At 32.9% G+C, this 24,327-nt stretch overlaps 1 protein-coding gene across 1 annotated transcript in view; it reads right to left on the reverse strand.

Moving 5' to 3' along the window:
* Positions 1-4,352: 4,352 nt before the first annotated feature.
* The window catches only part of LOC111043708 (cholecystokinin receptor type A-like), a 221,049-nt gene continuing 201,074 nt past the window's right edge, over positions 4,353-24,327 (reverse strand). Inside the window, exons 6-10 of the mRNA XM_039424393.1 lie at positions 19,968-20,182; positions 8,605-8,811; positions 7,240-7,481; positions 6,250-6,395; positions 4,353-4,631 (exon numbers count right to left, since the gene is read on the reverse strand). Coding sequence (XP_039280327.1) covers positions 4,597-4,631; positions 6,250-6,395; positions 7,240-7,481; positions 8,605-8,811; positions 19,968-20,182 — 845 coding nt within the window. The 3' untranslated portion in view covers positions 4,353-4,596. The remainder of the gene's footprint in view (positions 4,632-6,249; positions 6,396-7,239; positions 7,482-8,604; positions 8,812-19,967; positions 20,183-24,327) is intronic.

A 24,327-nucleotide genomic window follows, 5' to 3' on the forward strand; every position in this document is an offset into this window, starting at 1 on the left:
TAGGCGGTCTCATAGATGGCGGGCTTAGCTCATATATGTACGTGAATGTATGTATAATATATGTATGTATGTTCATAGAAACTTCAGATGTCAGCCAAACAATAAGTCAATTTGACAACAACTGTTTAAAAGGTATGTAGAGGAGATGAGAGGACACATTGGACACATATTTAATAAAAAATACATTTAATAATATTGTAATATACAAAACGTTCGATCAATATTGTATTACTAAGATTGAATATGACGATTACACTATACTTGTACCAAATTATGTGAATATGACGTTAAAAAAATCATTACATATAGGCTTATCACATATATCGTATAATAAATAAATTGTTTTATCAAGTTTTGAAGGACAAATGGCTGGAAAAATAATCTATCAAGAAAAAGGTAATTCAAATTACCAATTAGATTGAGTGCATATCTATTGCACTCAAAAAACATTTATTAAGGTGGACAAGATCCATTTTATAGTCGAAATTGAAGCTACAGATGTTAATAATATGGAAAATTGCAAAGTTGAATTAAACAAGAATTAACACTGATGAAAATTGTCACTCTTGAAATGTTATACTGAAAATAAGGATTAGAATCGGTATGGTAGATTATCATTTCGGTACCTACTAACTGTTTTAAATTGTTTACCGATTTATTGTTGTTCTATATTATCAGAGTATACGAATCATTACTTAAATTTTCTCATACACGTCCATGATAGTAGGATATTTTTACAATATTGAGATTGAGATCTTATAAGATTTAGAGTAGTACAAGACATATATTATTAATTCTTCAATTTATTCTCATTTCGAAGAGAACACTTTCGAATAAGACATATTTTACATAGAGAATATGTTTACATAATTTTTCTGTGGAGTCCACAGTATTTGTTTCATTCATATATTGATCGAACACTACGATATCTAAAATGAGAAACGTTTAAGTCGCCAACTATAATAACTTCTTTAGGTTCATTTTGATGAATTCATGAAACTTTTGTGAGTGAGCATGAAGAGGCTTGATTGTGTGGGAATATTAAATTAAAATTATCAAGTTCATAACAGAAAAATATACATCATCTTTTAAAATTAACCTTATTCTATTTGATATTTGAGCATATAATATGAGGAGTGTACAGTAATAATAATAATTGGAAAAAATCGTCTTTAATATTATTATCTAGGTATTGACTGATCAATTAGGATTTTGCTTTTAGGTTGCTCAATATATTTCACCCAAACATCATTAGTTTAGTCCACAGGCTATATTGATAAAATCTTTTTCAAGCTTATTTCTGGTCTAATTCTATTTAAGCATTATAATTTTTATTTTTGACTACAAAACTTGAATTTCCAAACAAAGTAATCAAATACTATTAGGCTACTCTTCGACCAAATTAGATGCTTGCTATTACACAATCAATAATGTTGGATGAATATTGAAAATAGGAGGAATTTCAAGTACCGGTATCACAAACTTTCGCTAGCAGCATATTAATACCGTACTTTGCATATAACTAAAGATGTGGGGAAATTAACATGACTTCCGGTACAGTATTTAATGATTTTTAAATTGAGTTATCGAATGAATAATCAAGATCAATTAAGAATGTGAGGGAAAAAACATGAGTGTACACAGTTTTTATTGTGTTCTGCGTTGTCATAATTTATTAAGATAAGATATTCATTGACATTGTTACAAGTCTGTTACCTATGGTACCCTAACATTCACAAAAATAATAAAAATATAAAATTGAAATTAAATCAAACTTAATAAATTAATAATTATTCAACAGTTAGAATTAATTAGTTACAAATATCAAAGAAAATAATATAGTAGGTACCTATATATTAAGTCATCAACATTATACTAGATCACATTAGCAAACTAGAGGAGAGAAAAGTTTCCATTTGCATCCATGTGGAATGAAACTTATCATGAAAGTATACCATGAAAAATTAAACTTCATAGGCCTAATACAATAAAATAGAGGGTAGATGAAATAGGTAAGAAAAAAACTATGAAGGTGGTTCTATTATAAAACATTGTGATCAGACTTTCAATAATAAGAAGAAAAGTAATTATGAAATTGTGCATGAAATAGGAGCAATGAAATGAGAGCATGAATGCACCAAACCCTGCCAATCATAACGACCTTATTGTTCAATATTGTAATACAGTACCATATAATTATAGTATTAATTAGCTCACTCATATTATTTTAGAATTGAATTCAGAATGTGGTTCACCTGAAAATACTTATTATTGAATATGATAAAACAGAGATATATTATTATTTTGGTCCTTTGTAAAAGAGAATAATTTGGTCCAGTTACCTATGGAACAGCTATATATGTGAAACAATTCCAAATGCTTGATAAAACAATATCATGTAGAGTCGTAGGTCTGTCCAAAATAAAAATATCATAAGTTACATGATCCATATTATTATTATAAGTTGCATAACTCCATCAATCACTGCAATATATTACCGTATATGTAGCCTTTAATGAAAATCTGAAAAATACACGATTTATGAAACAAATTCTAGATATAATTAATATATCCGATCATTGAGCCCTATCTTGAATTGTAATTTCTTTAAAAGTACAATGTCGTCAAAAAAGGCAGCAGTTACTGTATGGTGTACTACTTAAAAAAATGTTTCGCATGAGTTAGGTATCGTAGTCTACTGTCTCACAATTTACACTCATTCATGGCCTACCGTACCTCAGATTAGATATTAGTTATTATGTGTATGACCAGCCTATCATATAGGCATACTTGAAAGATTTTTCATTCCATGAACATGTATATGTAGGTATACTGTATTCGTTAATATCATTATGAAAAACCGACTTAAGACTGATAATGTGTTTTAATTATGACGTCAAACACTGATTGAATCACACTGACAAATAAATTAAAATGTACATCGACATCAATCACTGACTAATTTAATGAGAACGGACTTTTCCTCAAATTACACAAAAACCTAATCTAATACAGTTTTGTTCCATGCGCAATCTGATCTGATAGCAATGGATGAGACTCATCATCTCACAATCACTTTTCGTTATTCACCTCAACAAAGTTCTTGGGACTTTTCTGGAAGGTACACATTCAAAGCTTGATGAGAAATTGAACCGGGCTTATTTTGTCTTTCTTATACTGTCGAATTCACTTGACAGGAACACTCTAATAACCTTTCTAGTATATTGAGCATATGCTCACTCCTAAATTATGGAAACAACTACTTTTGGAGAAATTCGGGTATAACAGCAATAAACTTTTTATAACACAAAAAAGGATTCTAATTAATATGAGTAGACTTAGATCGAGTAGAGATACATGCAGAACAGTTTCCAAAGCACTCAACATTCCCACACTTCCTTTATTCCATCCACTCGTAGATCTATCAGTTAGTAGTTCTTATGAAGGTGTACATTTATGAATTTTAATGTTGTACAGACATTCATCTGTATAATACTCGTGATAGAAACCCGATAATGCATTTCCCAGTTCAGAGATCTGCATCGTTGAAAAACGCCTCTTATTATGGTACGGTATTACTAGATTACTATTTATTAGATTACTATTTAACAAGCACTTTAGTAGGCCTACTTGTAGGTACTCGAAAATGAGGGTTTCCAATTGATTACCATCAGCTGACATTCGAAATCCAGAAGCTCATTGAAGCAGGCAGTCAGAAATTTATAAATAGAAAACGTCTTCAAGATTATACAGAATTTTAAGATAATAGAGTCCCATTAATATAAATAACATAAATTCATAGTTTTCAATTAACATGGAAGTCATCCACTATATTATGTTCTATCATCTATACTATAATATAGGAAAGAACTGGCTTATACACGTAAGGGATAGAAAATTCACGAGTGACGCATCATCACGTCTGAACTACTGGACTGATTAGGCTAATTTGTAATTTGGCATATAAATTCTTAATTCACCAAGGATGGTTATATAGGCCTAACTTCAATTCTTCAAGATACCATTACGTCAAGTTTTTAGTTTGTGAAGTTATTTATTAGTCCTTGCGGAGTGGGTTATCTACTAGTAGATGATAAAGATGTGAAGAGAATACGATGGTGGAAGTTCCAGCAAATTTTGAAGTGATTTCGAAAATTGTGAAATTCTTTCCGAAAATCGTGGCATTTGAGGTGTTTATTTGACTGTCGTGGTCTCACTGTGAGGATTAAGTGATCCCAGATCCCATCCAGTTTGAATCGAGTTGACCTCTACCATATGATGACATATTATCTATCTCTACTTTCACTACAATCTCACTTTCCTTACTACTATCTTTCTACTATCTCAGTATCCTTATTATTGGCAGAAACGTGATCCCTTATATACTTTGAGCCATTTACGCAACTTAAACTTATATTTGTGGAGGCTATTGTTCTTGGCCATTGGCACTATTACATTGCAAAGTAACTATTTTATCACAGATTAGAAAGAGGTTGTTCTCAGCAGAACTTTGCGGGGTCGTTTAAATTTGATCGATGCTCTTTCCAGACGACTCTGTATAGGAAAGTGGGCTCGTCGTGCCCGGGGCAGCCATTGCTAAACACGCTCTTCCCCGTCCAGTACCACCACTTCTGCAAAACAAACAACATTCGCATTCATACTTTCCAGCTTAAAATATCGTATTGATTCTAATTCTAAAAAAAATCGATAGAGAAATTATAATTACCTAACAAATTCATCTAATACAAATAGGAGATTAGATTCATTATCACCAAATACAAAACAACTAATGAATATTAATTTCCGAAAAAATGCGGAAATGAATCTGAATGAAAATGGTAAAGTGTAATTCTACTACAAGTACCACTTCTGCAAATGAAACAAAATTAAAAACATTTTTGAGATGAGGAAGTCAAGAATCAATCTCATTAGGGTCAAAAAATGGTGTGGTGTGACGAAGTTAGAGGATATCAGAAAAGATAGCTGATGATGCTGATGAAAAGGTGGTTGATAATAATAAGGATGTTTTCGCTCCCTTCTTGTACCGTACCTACATCCTACATTCGCCGTTCTAAGTTCTGACATATTTGATAAGCTACTTTATTAGCTGCCTTCTTTGATACAATATACTCTCCACCTTCCCCGCTCAACTATGTTTTCACCCTTAGAAGAATATAAATATAATCTATTAGAAATAATATTATCAACCAATACCGATATATTATTATGTGATACGGTACACGAAAATGTATGAGCCTATATCAAACACAACATTGAATTGATTAAATTTGTTTATTATTCAATGTAGTAAATGTGGATAAATTTGTTCCTTATTATTATTATGAATATCATACTATTATTGTTTCTTCATTCATATCTTCCACCAATAATAATTGAGGTGAATGCAATGGATAGAAAGAATGTAACACATTACTCATAAACATATAACACAACACACAAACACATAAAACAAAGTACCGTAGGTACCCAGCTATATATAGATATATTTAGTGTTTTCACGAAATTTGAAATATGAAGGGCAGGAATCAAATTCATAAATTTACTAGGGTGGGAAGGACACAATGATAATATAATATTATAGTTTCTAATGATAGGCCATTGAGTTGATATTGCAATAAATAGTCTTCAATTTTATGAGAAACTCTCCGAGTCAAGCTCTCCAACCACTAGCATTACGATTCAGTCAAATTTGAATGAACTCATAAGAATCAATTGAAGAAAATGCTTGACGGAGAGAGCTTCAATTAATGTTCAATGTTAATTATAACATTTTATTTGTTTATTTTTAATAATACACATTTACATACGGTACTGTCAAACTGGAGACATTAATTTGAATTACCATTTCAGCTGTAAATTATTTAACAAGAATACTCTTGTTCTCAAGAACTCATTTATTAAGTCACCGTGAACTGTTTAATCAGTAGACATAATCAATCCGATTGATATCATAATTTGATAACATATTGGATTTTTCAATGCTAAACAGAATAATATTTTTGAGATAAATTCAAATCTAATTCAATTCAAAAAAGTCTTATTTGTTTTCAGGGTTGTGTCCTATACAGAAATTCACTATTTTCAACAAGCATGCAAAAATGATATAATAATAATGTGTTTGGGATAAATTGATGAATGAACATTATTATAGAAGAATAAATCTCTGTTGGTAGGTGATATCAAGCAATAATAAAATAAAACTGAATTTGAAACAAATGATTTATATACCTGATCGACATCCTCTCCCCACATAGAGAGTTGAATCGTTTGCTGAGAGTTCAGAGTTGTTCTGGCCAGATGGTCCCGGCTCTTCCAACTGGCTGCATGCTCCCAAAGGTCCGTCAACAGCAGCTCCCGAGCAAAAGCAACATATTCTGCAAAAATATATAGTAAATAAAGGACTTCGGGATGCAGTTAACTATCACTGGATGCCTATACTATGATAATATAAGACTCGGACAAAACATTCATCATTAATATAATATTTCGTTTATGATATCGTAATAATTGTTGTGGAACAGATATCTGTTTAATTTATCTCATTCATTTATTTATTTACAAAATCACATAGTCAAACCAATAGTTGGGAGTGATATTGAATTGACAGACTTCGAGGACTCTCAAAGGAGAAAATAAAATTCATTCTATCAGGAGAAACTAATGTATATTTTACAATAAATTGAAAGCTATAACGTAGATACATTTTTTGATAATTAGTGAACTGCTGACTATCATAGAAGTGGAAACATTCCAAAAATATTATGAAGATTTCAGGATCTTGAATTTTATTGATGAAACTAAATTATTCTCCCTTGAAATGGTATAGGCCTACACCGGTACCTATTTTTTAAATATAAAATCAGATATTGCTGTTGAGTTAGTGCATTTTATTTTCACTGGTAGGTGCACTCACTGCATGAATAGTTGTCAAGGTTTATAAACTTTCATATATTATTTTTATAGTCTGAAATTCCAGTATCACAGCTGTTCAAGGTATGGTAGACTACCGTATACATTCCCTTGACACGATATGGTATCATAATTGAATGCATTGAAATCGTAGTCTACGAGATTATCAAATAATACGTATATAGTTTACGTTGGAATTCTATTAAATTAATTTTTAAATTTCCACAAATGAATAAGGTTTAATAGATTGGTTCATGATTTACGTACAAAAAACAATAGATGTAAAATTGCATGCAAGCATAAACTCACCTTGCACATTGATAGCACTTGAATATGCTAAGAAATGCTTGTCGGAATTTGCGATTCATGAAGCAGTATGTTATTGGGTTGCAGCAGGAGCTAACATAAGCTAGAATCTGTACCAGGTACAGATAATTTCCCAGGTAGGTTCGGAAAAAGTCTGGATTGAACAGGTAGACGGTGTTCAAGATATGTATTGGTGTCCAGCATATGAAAAACTCCCCCACTACCACGAACAGCATACGTATAACCTGTGTAAGCAGAAAATAAAAATGTGTTTAATATGTTTTTTAAATGCATGGTCATTGAACATTTTACATCTTGAACATTTCATATACAAACCAGCTTCAAAACAATAATTATTCACTTAAAAATAATACCGTAGGTGAATTGAAGTACAAGGATACAAGAGATGCAGGGCTGCCCGGATGGGTGGGGGGCGATGATCTGTAAGGGGAGTGCTCAAAAAAAAAAAAAAAATGGGTGGAGGGGTCTTCAAGAATGGTCAACAACAGTGCTGAATATGCGAGAATGAATTTATTTTTGTTCTAAATTGGGGGGTGCGTCCTTGGACTTTCCACCCCTGAGAAATGTTTTTGTTTTTTATATTCTTTGTTATTGAATGAATATGATTCACAATAATATTACAAATTAAAACAGTGAATACCATAATTTGAAGAAAAAATATTGACTTTTTCTTATCTGAGAATCTGAATTGGTTTATCTATAGAGAAAATAGTTTCATGAAGTTTCATGAGTAGTTGAATCTCCTCCTTGAAAAATGAAAATTTGATTACCGTATGATCCTGATGCAATGCTTGATGTTTTAAACTGATTCATATTGCTTGCAATGTGAAATTTTTGGAAATTGGGTAGATTGTACATCATAATTTTCTATGCAATATTGACGGACTAGTAGAAAAGCTTGGCGCTACTAATTATAATACAAATCATATTGATCATTGATCAACCATGATAATTGGTGTCTCTGTTATAAGACGTGATACACGATAACCGTTTTTATTTCTGAAACAATATGCTGAAATATTTCTGAAAATATTCGAGATTGAAGCAGTTTTGGGCTAACGTATGTCGTATGGTATCACATCATACTTATAATAGTCAATCCTGAAGCTCTTTCATAAATTGAAAAATCTTACTCAGAATGCAACTGCTTGCAATATCACTTCAAAAAGTGTTGAGTTATAATGAATATTTTTGAAGACAAATTTCCAATTAATGTAGGGTGTTTTAGTTTGTCGTATCAGCTCTTACACTGTAGATAATTGAAATAATTTATAGGCTATAAATTATTGTTAGTTATCAATAGAAACATTATTTTAACAAGATCAAATCAAGTGGAATGAATGGCACCTTTTTCTTAGCCTCGATGCTCTTATCCATGTAGTTGGATCGTATGGCATGACGACTGAACGTGTAGGTGGACTCCTTGTCGGCAGAGGCCTCCGAATAGTGGTCGCACACTTCTCCACCTGCATCGTTAGCCACGTGGTTGCTATCCACCAGTGGCATTGCCAAGTGCGGTGACTGCTTTGCATTCGCAATTCCGCGCAATCGCAACTGAAACACACAAAAACCAACAATTGCACAATAGAATGTCGGAAGGCATTCTGCAGGAGACAAAACATCTCAGCCTGTATCCTCCAAACAGTATTCAACCTTGTCTTTCACTTGATTCTATTGAAAATGGTAATTTTTTAAATAATAATTCTATATTTTGTTTGTGATGTGTACCGTATTAGAAGAATTCTTCTAATAAGAAGTAGAGGCAATTGGAATTGATTCAATAGTAAAATACTGTGTGAATAGAATCTGTTCCCGTATAAATATTGAATTGTCATTCACACACTATTGATGGTAAATATGTATTTGCGATACAATATACTCAGAGCTTAAATTGTAAAAATAAAGGTTCTGGTACGGTAGGAGGAACCAAGAAGGGGGTAAGGGGTCCTCACCCAGAAAAAATTACCATTCTCTCTGCCTTTTTCTCTCTCTCTTTCTCTCTCTCTCTCTCTCTCTCTCTCTCTTTCTCTCTCTCTCTCTCTCTCTCTCTTTCTCCCTCTCTCTCTCTCTCTAAAATTTAGGCATAATCATGAATACTCTTGACTGGTCAGGACAAGTGAACATGAGACATGTAAAAAAGTATTCTCTGTCATGCATTCATTGAAGAAAATGCACGATAACCTCCCTAGAAACATTAAATTATTATTGGTTCAATCTCTCATTTTCCCACATTTAAGTATTGTAATTCTGTTCTCAACGACAAGCAAGTCACTCTGAATGATAACTACAGCGTTGTCAAAATTATTGCCTACGTTTTGTCTACTCTCTTCAACGTCATGAAATTTAATCCTGATTGAAATTGAACATGCTTTTAGGCATGCTTTGGGCCTGATATTTTCATGTTTCAAAATCAGCTAAAAACTAAATCGAAAAAACATAATATTCCATCAGCTGCTCCTATTTCCTTTCATGATGTTATTATGACACAAGACAAACCGCTATTGATATTGATAGATCATATTATTATAAGTTAATTCTAAAGTTGTCAATTTAGATAGAAATTAAATTGAGTTACATGTTAGTTTAAATCCAAATTGTCACCCCTAAGCTTTTGGTTTCAAGCTAAGATCAAAGAAAGGAATCACATAAAGGTAGTCAATAATCAAAGCGATTGAATGAACTCTATCCAGATTTATGCAAATTCACATTAAAATGATCCCACTTTAATACTCAAATTCGATTTTTCACTTGAACTAATTGATATTATGCATTAATCCACGCACATCGGACAGCGGCATTGTTATTAAATATGTGCGACGATCCGATGCTCTTGCTCTCCTAGAACTTTCCAAGAAGCAAAAGGGTCTTAGAGATCGTGATTTGGGTTTCAATTCGGAGAATATTGTTTACATCAATCCCTCGCTCACCAAGGAGAATAGACTTCTATTCAAAAATGCTCGTTTGTTGAAAAAGACTCACAATATAAAATATGACTGGCTAAGAAACTGGAAAATATTGGTTAGAAAAGACAGTGATGATCAAGTGCATGTGATAAATAGTCAGGCAGATTTGGAAAAAAATTATGAAGAAATTTGAACAAAAATCATAAACACTAGTCTTTAACGATCAGGGTTTTTAATTGGTTTTTGATTAGTGAAAAAATCTGTTGTACTGTGGGCTTTAATTTGTTTACTAGCAATTATTTTTATTTCCATGTTCGAATAGGAGTAATTAATTGATTTTTAATTTGATTCCCGATAATAATATTTCTAAAATGGACGAGATACTTTTTTGTTTACGTGCGGTGTATTGTATTCTTCCATTTATGCCTGATCTGTTGCTAGTACTCGTGTGATATTATATATTTTGATGAGCTGTACATATAATAGATCTAATAACAGATAATAGCATTTTAATAGCTTACACACGATTACCTCAATCTAAAGAAACCATGTTTCAATTTCTGATATCATGATATATTTTGAATAATATGAATACTCACAATATTGATTGGCTCACTTCCCGTCCTACATTTATTTTATTATTTTCTATTCAAAATTTTCTGTGTTAATTTTTTTTGTTGAGTGGGCGCGTGAGTCTTTTCAACAATTTTTTTCCTTCAAGTGCTTGTTATAATAATATTATAGCTAAGGAGCTCAAAACGTACGTTGTTTTCTTTCATGATGAGAATACATTATGATCTTGTGTGCGTGTGTGTGTGTGTGTGTGAATGTGTGATTCTTTCAATCTTTCGTAATATTCCAATCATATCATGTATTATGTGCATATTAAATAATGTATTATTTTTTTCCATTTCTGAATGGAAGAATTAAATAATAATATTGTATGTTACTAAAGTCTGTTGACGAAGTAAATGACTCTCATATATTTCGGGTGGCTTCAATTTGACCGTATTTCATCAGAATATACAAGGAATTAGAGGTAATTTTGATAGCTTGTTAACTTATATCAGTTGTTGGAGTCGCAGGCCTGCAATTCTGATATTGTCCGAGGTATGGTTGAACTCAAGTGATGAGGCATCTCAATTCTACATCGATGGTTATGAGCAAATTCCCAGTATTTCCAATTTTACTCTTGCTACTGGTATAATAGCTTACTACTCAATTGAATTGTCTGATTTTGTATGTGAGAGTGTAGATGGTTACATCGAGGGTGCGGATTTGATAACTCTGCGATGTAGCTCATATAACTACCAATTTAAATTTTATGTCTCTATCGCTGGCATGGCTTTTTGAGCGGTTTTTAACAAGTTGTCTAGCGCTGTACTAGAAAACTTGCCGGCAGGCGATTCCATCATAATTGGTGATATAAATTTGAACATACTGAATAATGACAATAATGATTATAAAGTTGATGGCTATCTTGATATATTGAGTTTTTACGGTTTTGAGCAAATTATAAACATGTTTACCAGAGTAACAGATTCTTCTTCCACATGAAAGAAGTGAAAGAAGCATATATATTTCAGATCACAAAATTTTTCCCATTTTGTTGAAGGTACTGTAATAGAAACATCAATAGGTGACCACAAAGCTGTAGCCATAACGCTCAGTCAAAATAATAGGCTAGATAATAAATGTGTTATTGGGGAGAGGGTTACTCTAGACTATGGGCCCTTACAGGAAATGTTGCGCTCTCATGACTGGAGTGATGTTCTCTTCAGTGATGACTTAGATTTCAAATTTTATACATTTCTAAACACTTTGAATGAGTATATTGAATGTTCCAAATCCTCTAGAATAATAGTGGCAAGAGGGACGCATTTAAGAAAACTTAAACCCTGGATAACAAATGGTTTATGTGAAGCAATCCATTCCCGAGATAAATTGATTAAAAAAGTTAGAAGAAATTCAGAAAATACTCAAATAAAAGCCAAATTGAAATTATTTTCCAAGAAAATCAAATCCTGGATCAAAATAGAAAAAGAGAAATATTATTATACAATTAATGACCTGCCACCTCAAAAAAAGTGGTCTATCTTGAATAAATTATGTGGTAACTCTAATAAGAAAAGTAGTAACAATAAACTCAAAATTGAACATGGTAATAATTATAACGGATCCTTGTGATTTGGCCAATCTTTTCAATAGGTTTTTTGTTGATGTCTCTAAAGAAGTAGCATCTTCAGTCACAACCGGTGCTGATCAGGAGTTGGTAGAGACTGACGATTTCTTTCAAATTCCCCACTGCCCACATTCTATTTTTTTGAGCCAGTAACATATGATGAACTCCTCTTGTATATGAACGACTTGAAGCAAGGAAAGGCTCCAGGGGATGATGGTGTATCATCAAAAATGATAAAGTCTATTGCAACTGTTGTGATTCCCATTCTGATTGATATTTTCAATCATAGTTTATCAAGGGCTAATTTCCAACAGCAATGAAACTAGCCAAGGTAATTCCTATTTTTAAAAGTGGTTCAAAATCTTAATTAAACAAATATAGACCAATCTCACTGTTATCGATTTTTTCCAAGCTTCTGGAAAGGGTAGTCAAAAAAGAATATTATGCTTTTTAAATTCAACAATTTTTTTTATGCACGTCAATTTGGTTTCCGTGAAGGGTGTAATACGGGAATGACTCTTGAGAGCTTCATGTCAACATTATATAATAGCCTGAATGCCAGAGTTGCTCCTCCGGTATCTGGTCTTTTCTTAGATATCAGAAAGGCCTTTGATACAGTTAAACATTCGCTACTGCTTGACGAACTAAATAATTGGTTCAGATCATATTTGAGTGAAAGAGTGCAGTATGTTGCCCTGGGGGATGCCAAAAGTGAGATCCTGGAAGTGGACTGTCGGGTCCCGCAGGGTTCAGTACTTGGACCAGTTTTATTTCTCATTTTTATAAATGACCTTTTCTCAGGTAATTTTAATGGTATTCCAGTTTCCTTTGCAGATGATACTGCTTTCTCTTATTGTAATACAGACGTGCAAAACCTAAATAAAATTATGCAAAAAGATCTGAATAGAATGCTTTCCTGGTTCAATAAGAATGGCCTAGCCCTAAACCTCTCTAAAACTAAATATATATTATTTACATTGTCTACTCCTTGGCACTCCTTCACCCATTAAAATTTCATACAATTTCTTGTAGTCAAATCAATTGTGATTGTGGTACTGTGGCAGCACAAACTGATTCCATCAGGTATCTAAGTCTGATAGTGGATGAGAAACTCTCTTGGTCTCATCACATTTGTAAATTAAAATATTATCTCCGCCATATTCTAAAAACATTCTACCACCTTGGAAAATTAATTCCTTCAGTTGTGCTCAGGCAACTCTATTTTGCTCTGGTGGATTCCAAATTGAGTTATGGCATTAGTTGCTGGGGATCCACCTACAAAACCCATCTAGCACCTCTAATTGTGCTTCAAAAAGCCATAATACGATGTATGAAGGGTGTGAGCAGGATCGAACACTCTTTTCCTATCTTTCAATTTTTCAATCGTTTGCCATTGCGCTATAAATATGTTTTCAAAGTCTTATCATCCTTTTACATGTTATCAGGCAATCGAAGTCGGCAAATGTTCGAGAATGATAATGTATACAGAACTAGAAGAGTAGTTGAAAATTTAGCTAGACACCCCAGAGTGTATAACACTTTTTTTCAGAAATCCTTTGTCTTTTTGGGGCCAAAATTTTCCAACTATCTACCTGATTATATAAGAAATATTGAGAACAAAATACTTTTGAAAAAACAAATATCAAAATGGCTTACTGGATGTCTGCCTGAAACTATTGAGAGTTATTTTTCTGTAATTATCTGATTCCCATTCTATTATAATACTTCTTTTACCTTTTTTGCACATACCAACTTGAAAGAGAAAGATGTGTGAGTGTGTGTGTGAATGTAGCATTAAAAACTTTTTTTCACTGACCTCCTACTTGCATACAAATTGTAAATAATTTAGCAAGTAGTATTTTTATTTTGACAGGAACTAACTGTATAGAAGTTTATATCTTTATTTCACTGAGTTGTTTTTTTTTGTCAAAATAAAAAACGATTTGATTCGAATATTTATGATTGTAGAGTTTAGGACATGTGGAATCAGCCACAATAAATGTTATACTATTATGAATGGACTCTTATGTATGAATGAACTTCCATGGAAGAAAGAATCAGTGGATTGGCTGCTTTTACACTTTTGGATGAGTGAAACGAAAAGTAAGCAACAGGCTATGCCAAAAATTCCAGAATAAGCAAGAGATCCATGGATACCAGAGTCATCAAATTCCGAATCAACCTAATTTGGAATTTAATCTCCAATTGCCAAAGCAAAAATAACATGATCACTGCTAATTTGATAACTGTCAACGAGAAATATTAATTGCCAATGAATGAAGTCGAGGGCGACTCTTAAGCCCTGCCCCATATCCTAAAAAATTCGCAGACTACTCTTCTACAGAGCACTTCCAACACATCAATTGATTATTTGAATGATTTGACACAATAATTCTCATGCCAAGTTGTGGCCTAATCTCAAAAACGATTATAACAATTTTGGTAGGATTTAGATTATAAATTTTCCACAAAAATAATTTTATCTTTAAATTCCCATAGCGAAGCACGGGTGCCCTGCTAGTATCATATACAATTCAATAATTTTTCCTCAATTTATATTGATTATAATATATTTATTATGTTAAAATTTTGCTGCATTGTGTTTAAAAGTGTATAAGCCAGTATAATATATTGTAATCTACCTGGATAAAGTACACAATCAATCTTCTGTATGTTCTGAAAGTAATGAATGTTTGTTATTTCTAATTTCTAAAAAGTTTCCTAAAGTCGTATGAATAAAAGAGTTTGTAAGTCCGTATGATTAAACAAAACAGACGTCGCCACATTGTTAAATTTGTATTTGAATCTGTAAAGCCTGAGCAAATTCATAGAAACGCACGCTAGATTATCAATTTCTGTTTACAGAAGTCCAAGTACACTGGTCTCGGCAGCAGGATTAAGAGATAACAGCTTTGGGAATGGTTTACTGGTACCAGAGGTAATCAATTTTGCATCCAGTTTGCAAATCCCACTATGATGTCATGACGGCCTTTTCAATTCGTGTCTAAGCTGCGACCAAATTTAATTCAATTTGCAACCAATTATTAGTTGATATTTCAAAGATAGTGCACTTGCTCATAGAAAATTTCATTTATTCTAATAAAAAGTTTTTATTTTAAGAAGTTCATCATTCCAAGTTGTTTTTTTCTACTTCCGTTCATCTGATAAGGATTGTAGTCCGTTCCCTTCATTGCATAAGTGTGGTCGGTTACTGACATCTTGAAAGTTTGTTACACCATCCATGTTTCAAAAATTATAATTAATATTATTGAAGAAAATATTGAACATAAACCGATTACAGATTTGTATGATACAGGACTACCTCAAGTGGCTCCCACTATTTAAACAATAACATGGATTGTAATAATTTTGCTATAATAACTCAGTAGTTAAGGCCTAAGACTCGAACTGCTACTTGTATAAATGAATTCGAAAATGGAAGTTTGACTGTAATGGATAAATTCAGCAAATTGGTATGAGGGCGTTCCCGAAGCTCATGACTCAAAAATGAAATGGGCTTTTCTTTTGAGGAAAGCATTTTTAGCCGCGGATTTTCAATCCAGTGTGAAACCTTATCAAAGCACATTGTTAGTGGTGAGCTCATAGAAATTGAGCCGAGTCCTTGAATAGAGAGGATATAAAAAGATGAAGACTCAAGCCGGAATGTTTCTGAAAGATTATTCAGTGCAGCACAGCTTCTGAATCGAATATAAAGTGTAAGATAAGAGCAATACAGAAAAGATAACCTTCATTTTGTTCACCAGCATTTCCCTTCATCTTTTTGCACATGAATGCTTTTGAAACCCCACTCTCGATAAGCTAAATATCTCATGGGCCATTATTCGTCGATCTTGTGCTTCAATAAGTTCTCCTCTTCTCATTCTCCTTTTTCACAACTCATTCATAAGAAACATGGACAAATAGAGAGAATATATCTATACAGGTATCTTTATTGATACATCTGAATAAAATTGGCAGTTTACAAAGTGAATTGTGAATCTATTTTATTTTTCGGATTCATCATATTTGTCTCCATATTATACAGAAGAACGAGGAAAATATTACTATAAATGATGCGATTCATTTGAAAATAGTAGAGACAATTTCCAGTCCAACTTGATTGATGTGATATACTAGGCACAGTTCTAGTAGGCTACGTTCTACGTAGTAAGCTTAGTTGAGTCTCAACTCAACTTCGAAGACTATGTATTTTTTCCCTGAAGCTTTCTTGTCTTGGATTCAAGTGAGTGTGGTGGATTACTGTAGGTACTCTCATACGTGAATTGCCACCCTGTTGATTTTATATTCAGAAGAAGCCAACGTGACGATATAATATGATATGAACTTTGAACTTTATCTTGAAGTGAGTTTCCAAGTAAAGCTTCCCACTGGCAAATGCATGCTGTAACAATAAAATTACATTTGAAGTTTTCTTCAGGTCTCTTCACTATGAAATTGGATACTGAGATGCAGGTTGATATCAACAGTTTGCAAACAGTCACGTAATTGATTTCACCTGCAACACGTGTTACTATATTCTGTTTGTGATGGAATGAATGACAAACAACAACTAATAGAAAAACAAGAATATCTATCTGCAATTAATTGGGAAGTCAATAAATCTTTTTTTCCTCCATAGTATCAAAATGTTGAGAGGCAATTGAAATTGATTTATTCCACATTTATATAATGCTGATTATAATAATTATTGTGTATTTTGCTGTTTGAGCAGCATTTCTCTCATAACTAGATAGAATATTAAGTCATTACATTGACATTTATAAATGCGATCCATACACAATTCCTTGGTGGAATTCTATAGATAGCTATCAATATTTAATGAAGTGCTGCTAACAAAAGTCGTGGGTTCGAATCCTACCATACACATGGCTCATTAATTACACATGGCATCATCCATAAATAAAAACTACGTGTAATTAATAACAAATTGTAAACAAGAATCATATTTTTGGTATTGGAACTTAAAATAGTAAAAATGAAGCATGTATTCGAATATTTTGCATCTTCAAATGTTATATTTATGTGGGAAAAGATCCGGACCCCTTTTTCTTTGGAGGTATCATACCCCCCAAACCCACTGGTGTTTGCCCACACCCTAACAATTTGATGAAATGGCGCCCCTGTATCCAGATAATGATTATTGGATTAAGTTTCTAGAAAGTATCTATCATTAAAAATTGTATCACTGTATTACTGAAAATGTATATGTGTTCTCATAATATTACAATTATCTACATTTATCAAAACCATTGTCAACTTTATAAAACAATGTAACACAATATAATTCCGTACCGTATGGTCTTTGTATGATATTCACAATGTTGGAATGTATTGGTAACAAGCAAAGGACATTATATCTCTTTCGTGTTTGAAATTCCATTGCTTGTTTCCATTGGGGTGATTATAGATTTCATCGGAATTCAGAACTGAATCCGTAGCTCGTCAAAAAAGCTCAACAGTGAATTGATGAAAGTTGTCGAAAGTGAGAATGTCAGATGGAATTTCAGATCAATTCAATACAGGATGATTATTATGTGAATCTGTCTATTCATTACACAAAAATGATCTGTAATGAAATTGTTACATTTACCTACTTCTATAGGCATATTTCACCTAGAAAAATGTATTAGGAGTAGTTGAGAGCATTAAGATCATGAAAATATTGGATTATTTTCATAAAATAATCAAAAACGTCGATTTCAAAATTGAATTAATGTAGAATAGATGGAAACATCACATTTTCGTTACCCGAAAAGGTTTGTCTACTGTTTGAGTGCAATAATTTCAACAAAATATGATTTAGATTTTTGAAAATCATTGTACATACATCCATATCCAGATCTAAGAGCTACAAGAATCTAAAGCGGCGAGTAGGCCTATCCTATTCTTCCCTTCGAACTTTGATACCTTTTTTGAAGGGTCATCTTGAAAGATAGTTCATAATTGAATTATATATCAATTTTTAAGTATGCGGGTTATGAAGATAGGAATCATAGAATAATAGTACCAAGAATTGAAAGATTTGTGAGCTAGGGAAAATGATAAAGAAGTGGTTTATTGGAAAATTCCGATAGAGGGACCCATATTGATGAGATCAAATTCATACCTCACAAGTTATAAATTAACTCACAGAATTATACTTCTACTTGAAGAACTCTATGATAGACTAGCGAGCTGAAAAAAAGCGTTCTATTTCTCAATATTGGTTGTTACCAACAACTCCTTATTTTGAGTGCTGGTGAGAAGTAACAAAACAGAAACTATTAAACTTGAAATATAATGAACTTGAATAATACAATACATCCTGGAACGGTTTTAATATCTATCCATCTTACACAAAGATCTGAAATGACTTGTTTTTTCAACTGAGAAACGTCATTATGAATTGTCATCTACATCAGCTTCATGTTGCTTTGAGTTGGATGCTAACCACATTGAACAGGAAAATAATTAATATTGAATCAAACTCTCATCAGAGACTCGATTATGTGGCAAAGAGTATAAAGTGAAGCACCAAAAGTGAACTTCAAGCAGCAAATTACACTGATCGATTGATCTCGACTTCTACTGCACGTTTATTATGTACCATGTACAACAGCTATACAATGAATAGCTCAGGCGAAGCAATTATACTTTATTAGAAACTAACAAATTGCTGGTTTGGAATCAGGATAAGCATCAGGATAGCTGCAATAAAGGTACCTAAGGGTTTTGATCAATTTCCATTTTTGATGATTCTTTGAGATGATAAATAGATAATTTCAAGAGAAATGTTGTTTGAATGTTCGGAAGTTTCATCTATAATATTGAGAATAGAATTCTTATCAATCCAATTTCTCATTTGAACTCCTCACTCTTCTGAGTAATGATGAGTAATTTTTGATTCATAATTCGAATTCAGTTGGTTTATTCATTCTTCTTTTTCACTAATTTACATAAGTTCTAATAATTTTTTTTGTGGAGAAATATCAACAGTCTTTTTATTATAACTCATATAGAATTTAGTGTTCCATTGATGAAGGAGGTATACATTGAAATCAACTAAGGGAAGTTCTCAACTCTTTGTGAATTTGTGATGTGAAGCTTCTTTTTTGTATAGTAGAAACTATGAGTTGAAATCGGCCTGGTTCAGTGTTTGTAAACCTTCCAAGGAATTTGAAGGTTCTTCAATTGAAGCATCATCTGTCTGATCAATGTTGTGTTTTTCCAAGAAATGTTCTCAAGTTTCCAGTAATTTTTATTGTGGAAAGTACAGTTATGCATACTTCATAACTGTATATAATCATGGAATTATATCACGCTTTCTACTGGATATAAGTACTCCAGTTGAAATAGTTGTATAATACATCGCAAAAAGTTGAATGGATTTGATTTGAGACCATACTATAGTGGGATTCACTTTATAGTGTATACTTACAGCAATCCTCATAAATAACACCATATAGTTGATTTAACTATAGTATCCATATCACGCCATGACAACTGCTATTTTGCTATCCTGAAACTGCTTGGTATCAGACCAAGTTTGAAGTGAAAGAAAAAACTGGAAGCATTGGAACAAGAATTGATATGAAGCCGCAAATGAAACATGTCGATAGCGTTACCTTGAAAAAGCACAGTTTGACTGTATCTTTTTTCTTGTCAGTGGAAGTTGACGTGTATTTAGCTGTGGCTCTGGAGAAGTGTTGCAGTGATCGATGCTGACGCAGCTTTCCTGCTGATAGAATGTTGTTCGTCAGCGACGCTGATTCATTGGCCAATGCTGAATCCCCTCCTCCTCCTCCTCCACCACATACTGCTCCACTCGATCCGGCATCAACTGCAAAAAATCGTCCAATAGCAGATATTTGGCAACTGAAAATAGAACATCGATTGCCATGTGAGTAGTGAGTACGCTAGCACAAGTGTCTATCACATTTCACGAGAAAACCGAATCGATCCCACTTTGGTTGTTTGGTGATGTGGAAAGCAACAAACAGCAAACCAAAAGATGCGTACAAATTTATGCGCCGCAAACGTGCGCCATGCGCTCTCCATGAGCTGATAATACAACATGTATATGTATCATTTCAGATATAGTAAAATGATAAAGTACACATCACTGATGAAGAATGCAAGGCGTGCGTTTGCGGCGCATAAAGCTGCGTTTACACCAAAGTTAACTTAATCCTTATAAATTCTATTAGATTGAACGGAGCTTGACAAACACATAATATGTTCATCATGTGTATGATAAGTTATGTTCAATCTAATAGAATCTACAAGGATTGAGTTATTAACATTTTGTTAATAGCTTTGGTGTAAACGCAGCTTTAGTCTGTACATAGTTTGCATACATACTTTAGTCTGCAATTCACAATAAAACATGATAAAAACAATTATTGCTCAACAAAAGCAAATAATAATAATAGGTCTAATAGTACTGAGGATGATGCCCACATAAGCTCTTAGGCTTGTGCGTGGGTAATGAGTGAGAGGGATGATGAGAGATGACGACTACTTTTTGGGTAGTCGGGACGGACGACTTATCTTCTCATCCGAAAGATATCAAATTGAGAGAATATATTTTTGTATTTTTCATACTAACGATTGATATATTTATATTCAATTTAGTAGTAATTTGAAGGAAATTTTGAAATCAAAGAAGAATAAATTTAGAACATCTCAAATCTTCAGAACGATTTTGACAAATGTATATTGTTGTATGCACTGATACACCTTGCCAGTTTCCCTGGACCGAATAACACATAACCAGGACAATAGTAAGTCTTAACTGATCTGCTTTTAATTTATAGTCGATATAGTCGATTAAATGTTGTTCTAGAAGAAAAGTGAGTAGAAATGAGAATCAAGTTCTTGAAGTGCGAGTAGTTAGAATGGAAGAGTATCCTCAACTTTAATCCTCCATAATAATATCATTAGAGGAGTCATTTTCCAAAGTTGTGATTGGTTTTTACTGGTTATATCATTTCATAATATAACATGTCTATTTGATTAACTATTTAGACTAGAAATTCAGAAGATTTTGAATTGAATTGCTGCAATTTAAGGCGCATCACTTACACTCAACCCTCTAATACAATGCTAGAACAACTAATTAACTATTTTGCTTTTATATATACCTTTCTACGAACCCCACTATCTTAGAAACGTCTAAAGAGCTCCTTTCACCATTATTAATTGAATAATGAAGAATAGTGTATTAAAAATCAATTATTGCTTTTTGTGTTATGAATAGAAAACTGTATGAGATTTCTATTGTTGTATAGCTAATTTGTTGATATTTACATGCACGTCTGCTTAAACTAATATTCATTTGAAGGGATTTTAAAAACTGCAAGTCTCATTCGTTCAATCTTAGTTGTCAGTTTCTTCAATAGGGTGTGATAATTTTATTTTCCATTTGTAATAATCCTGAAGAAACTATCATTAAATTCTCTGTTTGAAACTTTTTTTTGAAAAGAAGAACTATGGAAAAATTGTTGGAGATAAATTGAACCCAGTTCGGATGAGTGAATCGGCGCAAATAATCCATTTGATCACAGAAGTTAGTCCTTGTCCACAATGACACAGATGCAAGAAATCCCTGAAGCTATCTTATGGATTGTTCCGAGAAAGCTCACCATTACAAATGATTTGCAGGGTGCAAGATACAAGATACAAGACGCAACTTGAAATTGCTTTTGTCTTTTGAGGAAGCTACTCCAAAAGAATTCCTTGCCCTGCCATTATACAGTATTACGCTCGTTGCATCACTGTCAAATAAGCCTTTGAATGCTCTTCAGAAGTTCAAAAACGTTCTTAGTCTCATCTCAAGTCTCCTCTCTCAAGTATTAATAAGACAGTCCTGGAATTAGTGGCTTGGAATGCAATGGAATGAATTGAGAAGAGATATTTCAAAATCTCAATTTTATTTATTGATTTACCTGAATAACCCCTCAAATCTCAGTTGAATTTACTACAAAAAAATTTGAGTACCAAATAAGATGTGAACAATAACACAGCTACCTTATGACGTACTGCGAAGTCATTAATATTCAAGATTGCCAATAGTTTATGAACATTTTCATCATTATTATTCAAGCGAAAGAACTTGAATGACAACAGCGCTGCCAAAGCATTTTCATTTCCCAATGCGTCACAAACTCTAGATTTCATTGACACATTAGATTTATCCTTTCAGGAATGAACTGCAATTCATTTATACAGACGAAACTGTCTTTTTCGAATAATATTGGTTCGAAGTAATAATGAAAGAGATTTTTCATAACATTAGAGATGGCTTGAGTAGTATTTGAGTGGAAATATTACATAAGAAGCTATAGGAAGAGTATAAGAAATGATAATATTACGATGAATTAGGGCTTATGAGAACAGGGTATCAAGTAGTACTCTCTCCCTGACGACAGGGGTAGATTATGCAACAAGGCTCACACCATTTCCAGATTAGTGTTTTCAATAAATTGAGTTGCCTGATCCTAACGACTGACATCATTACTTTTTAGGTGCAATAATTTATTAGATTCTCTATATTTTATGATATTAGGCGATGCGTAGATTTTCAATTGGTAAATATCTAATGGCTTTGGAGTCTATTTTTGAACCGCTAAACATGAAAATTCAGCCTATCCAAGCACTCCATACAAATCAGGAGGATACTCCGAGTCTCCGATCTCCGGTCTCCGATCAAACTTTGCATCTAATGATTTGGCATTAAAAGTGGATAGAGAGTGTTTGAAGAGTTGTAGATTCCACAAGATATTTCTCTTTGAAAAAAAAGTTGAAACTCCAAGATCCAACCTTGGACTGAAGGGAACCTTTAATGAATTTCATAAATTATATTGTGGAAAGGAGTAAGGCAATATTATTCTAAAAAAGTCATGGTTAACAATATCCAGTGTTATAAAAATATGGTTGATTCCATGAAAAGTGGAGAGACTATTTATTATTCGAATCCACTCATCGATTCAATCATTGTGGTTCATTCATAGAATTTTCACAGCTTTTTTGCCAAGCTTGTCATCACGACTCTGAACAATTTTATAGCATTTCACATTATCTGGAATCACATGTTCAATTGAACTCGCTTCAATTCATTTCAATTTAATCTTTTTCATATCACTCTTTATATTATAAATGAAGTATATTACTATAGAACGAAATAAGTCCAGAGAATCTCCTCTCGGTGAGTAATGAAGCAGGTGAAATAAACGTCAATGAACATAATGTTGCAGATAAAAAAAAAATAGGACTAAATGTACCTGTTTGGCGTTGACTGAATTTCTCATTCATCACCCTGAACTCTCTGATCCACGCTTTATAATCATTTATCCAACCAGATTCAAGTTCATTGGAAGAGCGGTGAGCTCTTTTTCAGACTCGCCCACATAACCCCCCCTCAAAACCAGTCCTGATCGCTCTAACTTGCCTTACAGCATTTTTCTGGCGCAATCAGCGTGAAATGCACGACAGTATTTTTGTAGCTGCATTCTCCCGTGAATGTTCAGTTTCTCGTCCACTTGAACTAGCCCTTTCAGTTCATTGCTGAATTCGGCGGGAGTTCGGTCCTAAATTGCAGAAAAGTGCTTATAAAATCTCATCAGTATTAGCTACGCTACATGCAAACTAATATTCAACTCATGAGGTTTCAGGACATTTTAATTCGTACACACATTCATTCGTACATTTTGTGATACTTCAATGTTATGTTCCTTGGTTCCTCCACATATTCATCATTATTTTTCCACATGGGATTTTCGTCAAAGTCGTGAAGTCGTTCTGTAACTAACCAGCTTGAATATAAACTGGTTACCTTCTCAAGCATTGTTTTCAAAGGGATTTCCCAGTATTTGATTGTGCACAGCTTCTATAAATTGAGAGATTAAGTTGATAACACCTAATAAGTTGAGCAGGCAGTTTTCCAGGTATCATCAACCTGACTCCTATGCTTAAACCTGTTCACTG

This window comes from Nilaparvata lugens, chromosome 3 (genome assembly GCF_014356525.2).
Source record: "Nilaparvata lugens isolate BPH chromosome 3, ASM1435652v1, whole genome shotgun sequence".
Lineage (NCBI taxonomy): Eukaryota > Metazoa > Arthropoda > Insecta > Hemiptera > Delphacidae > Nilaparvata > Nilaparvata lugens.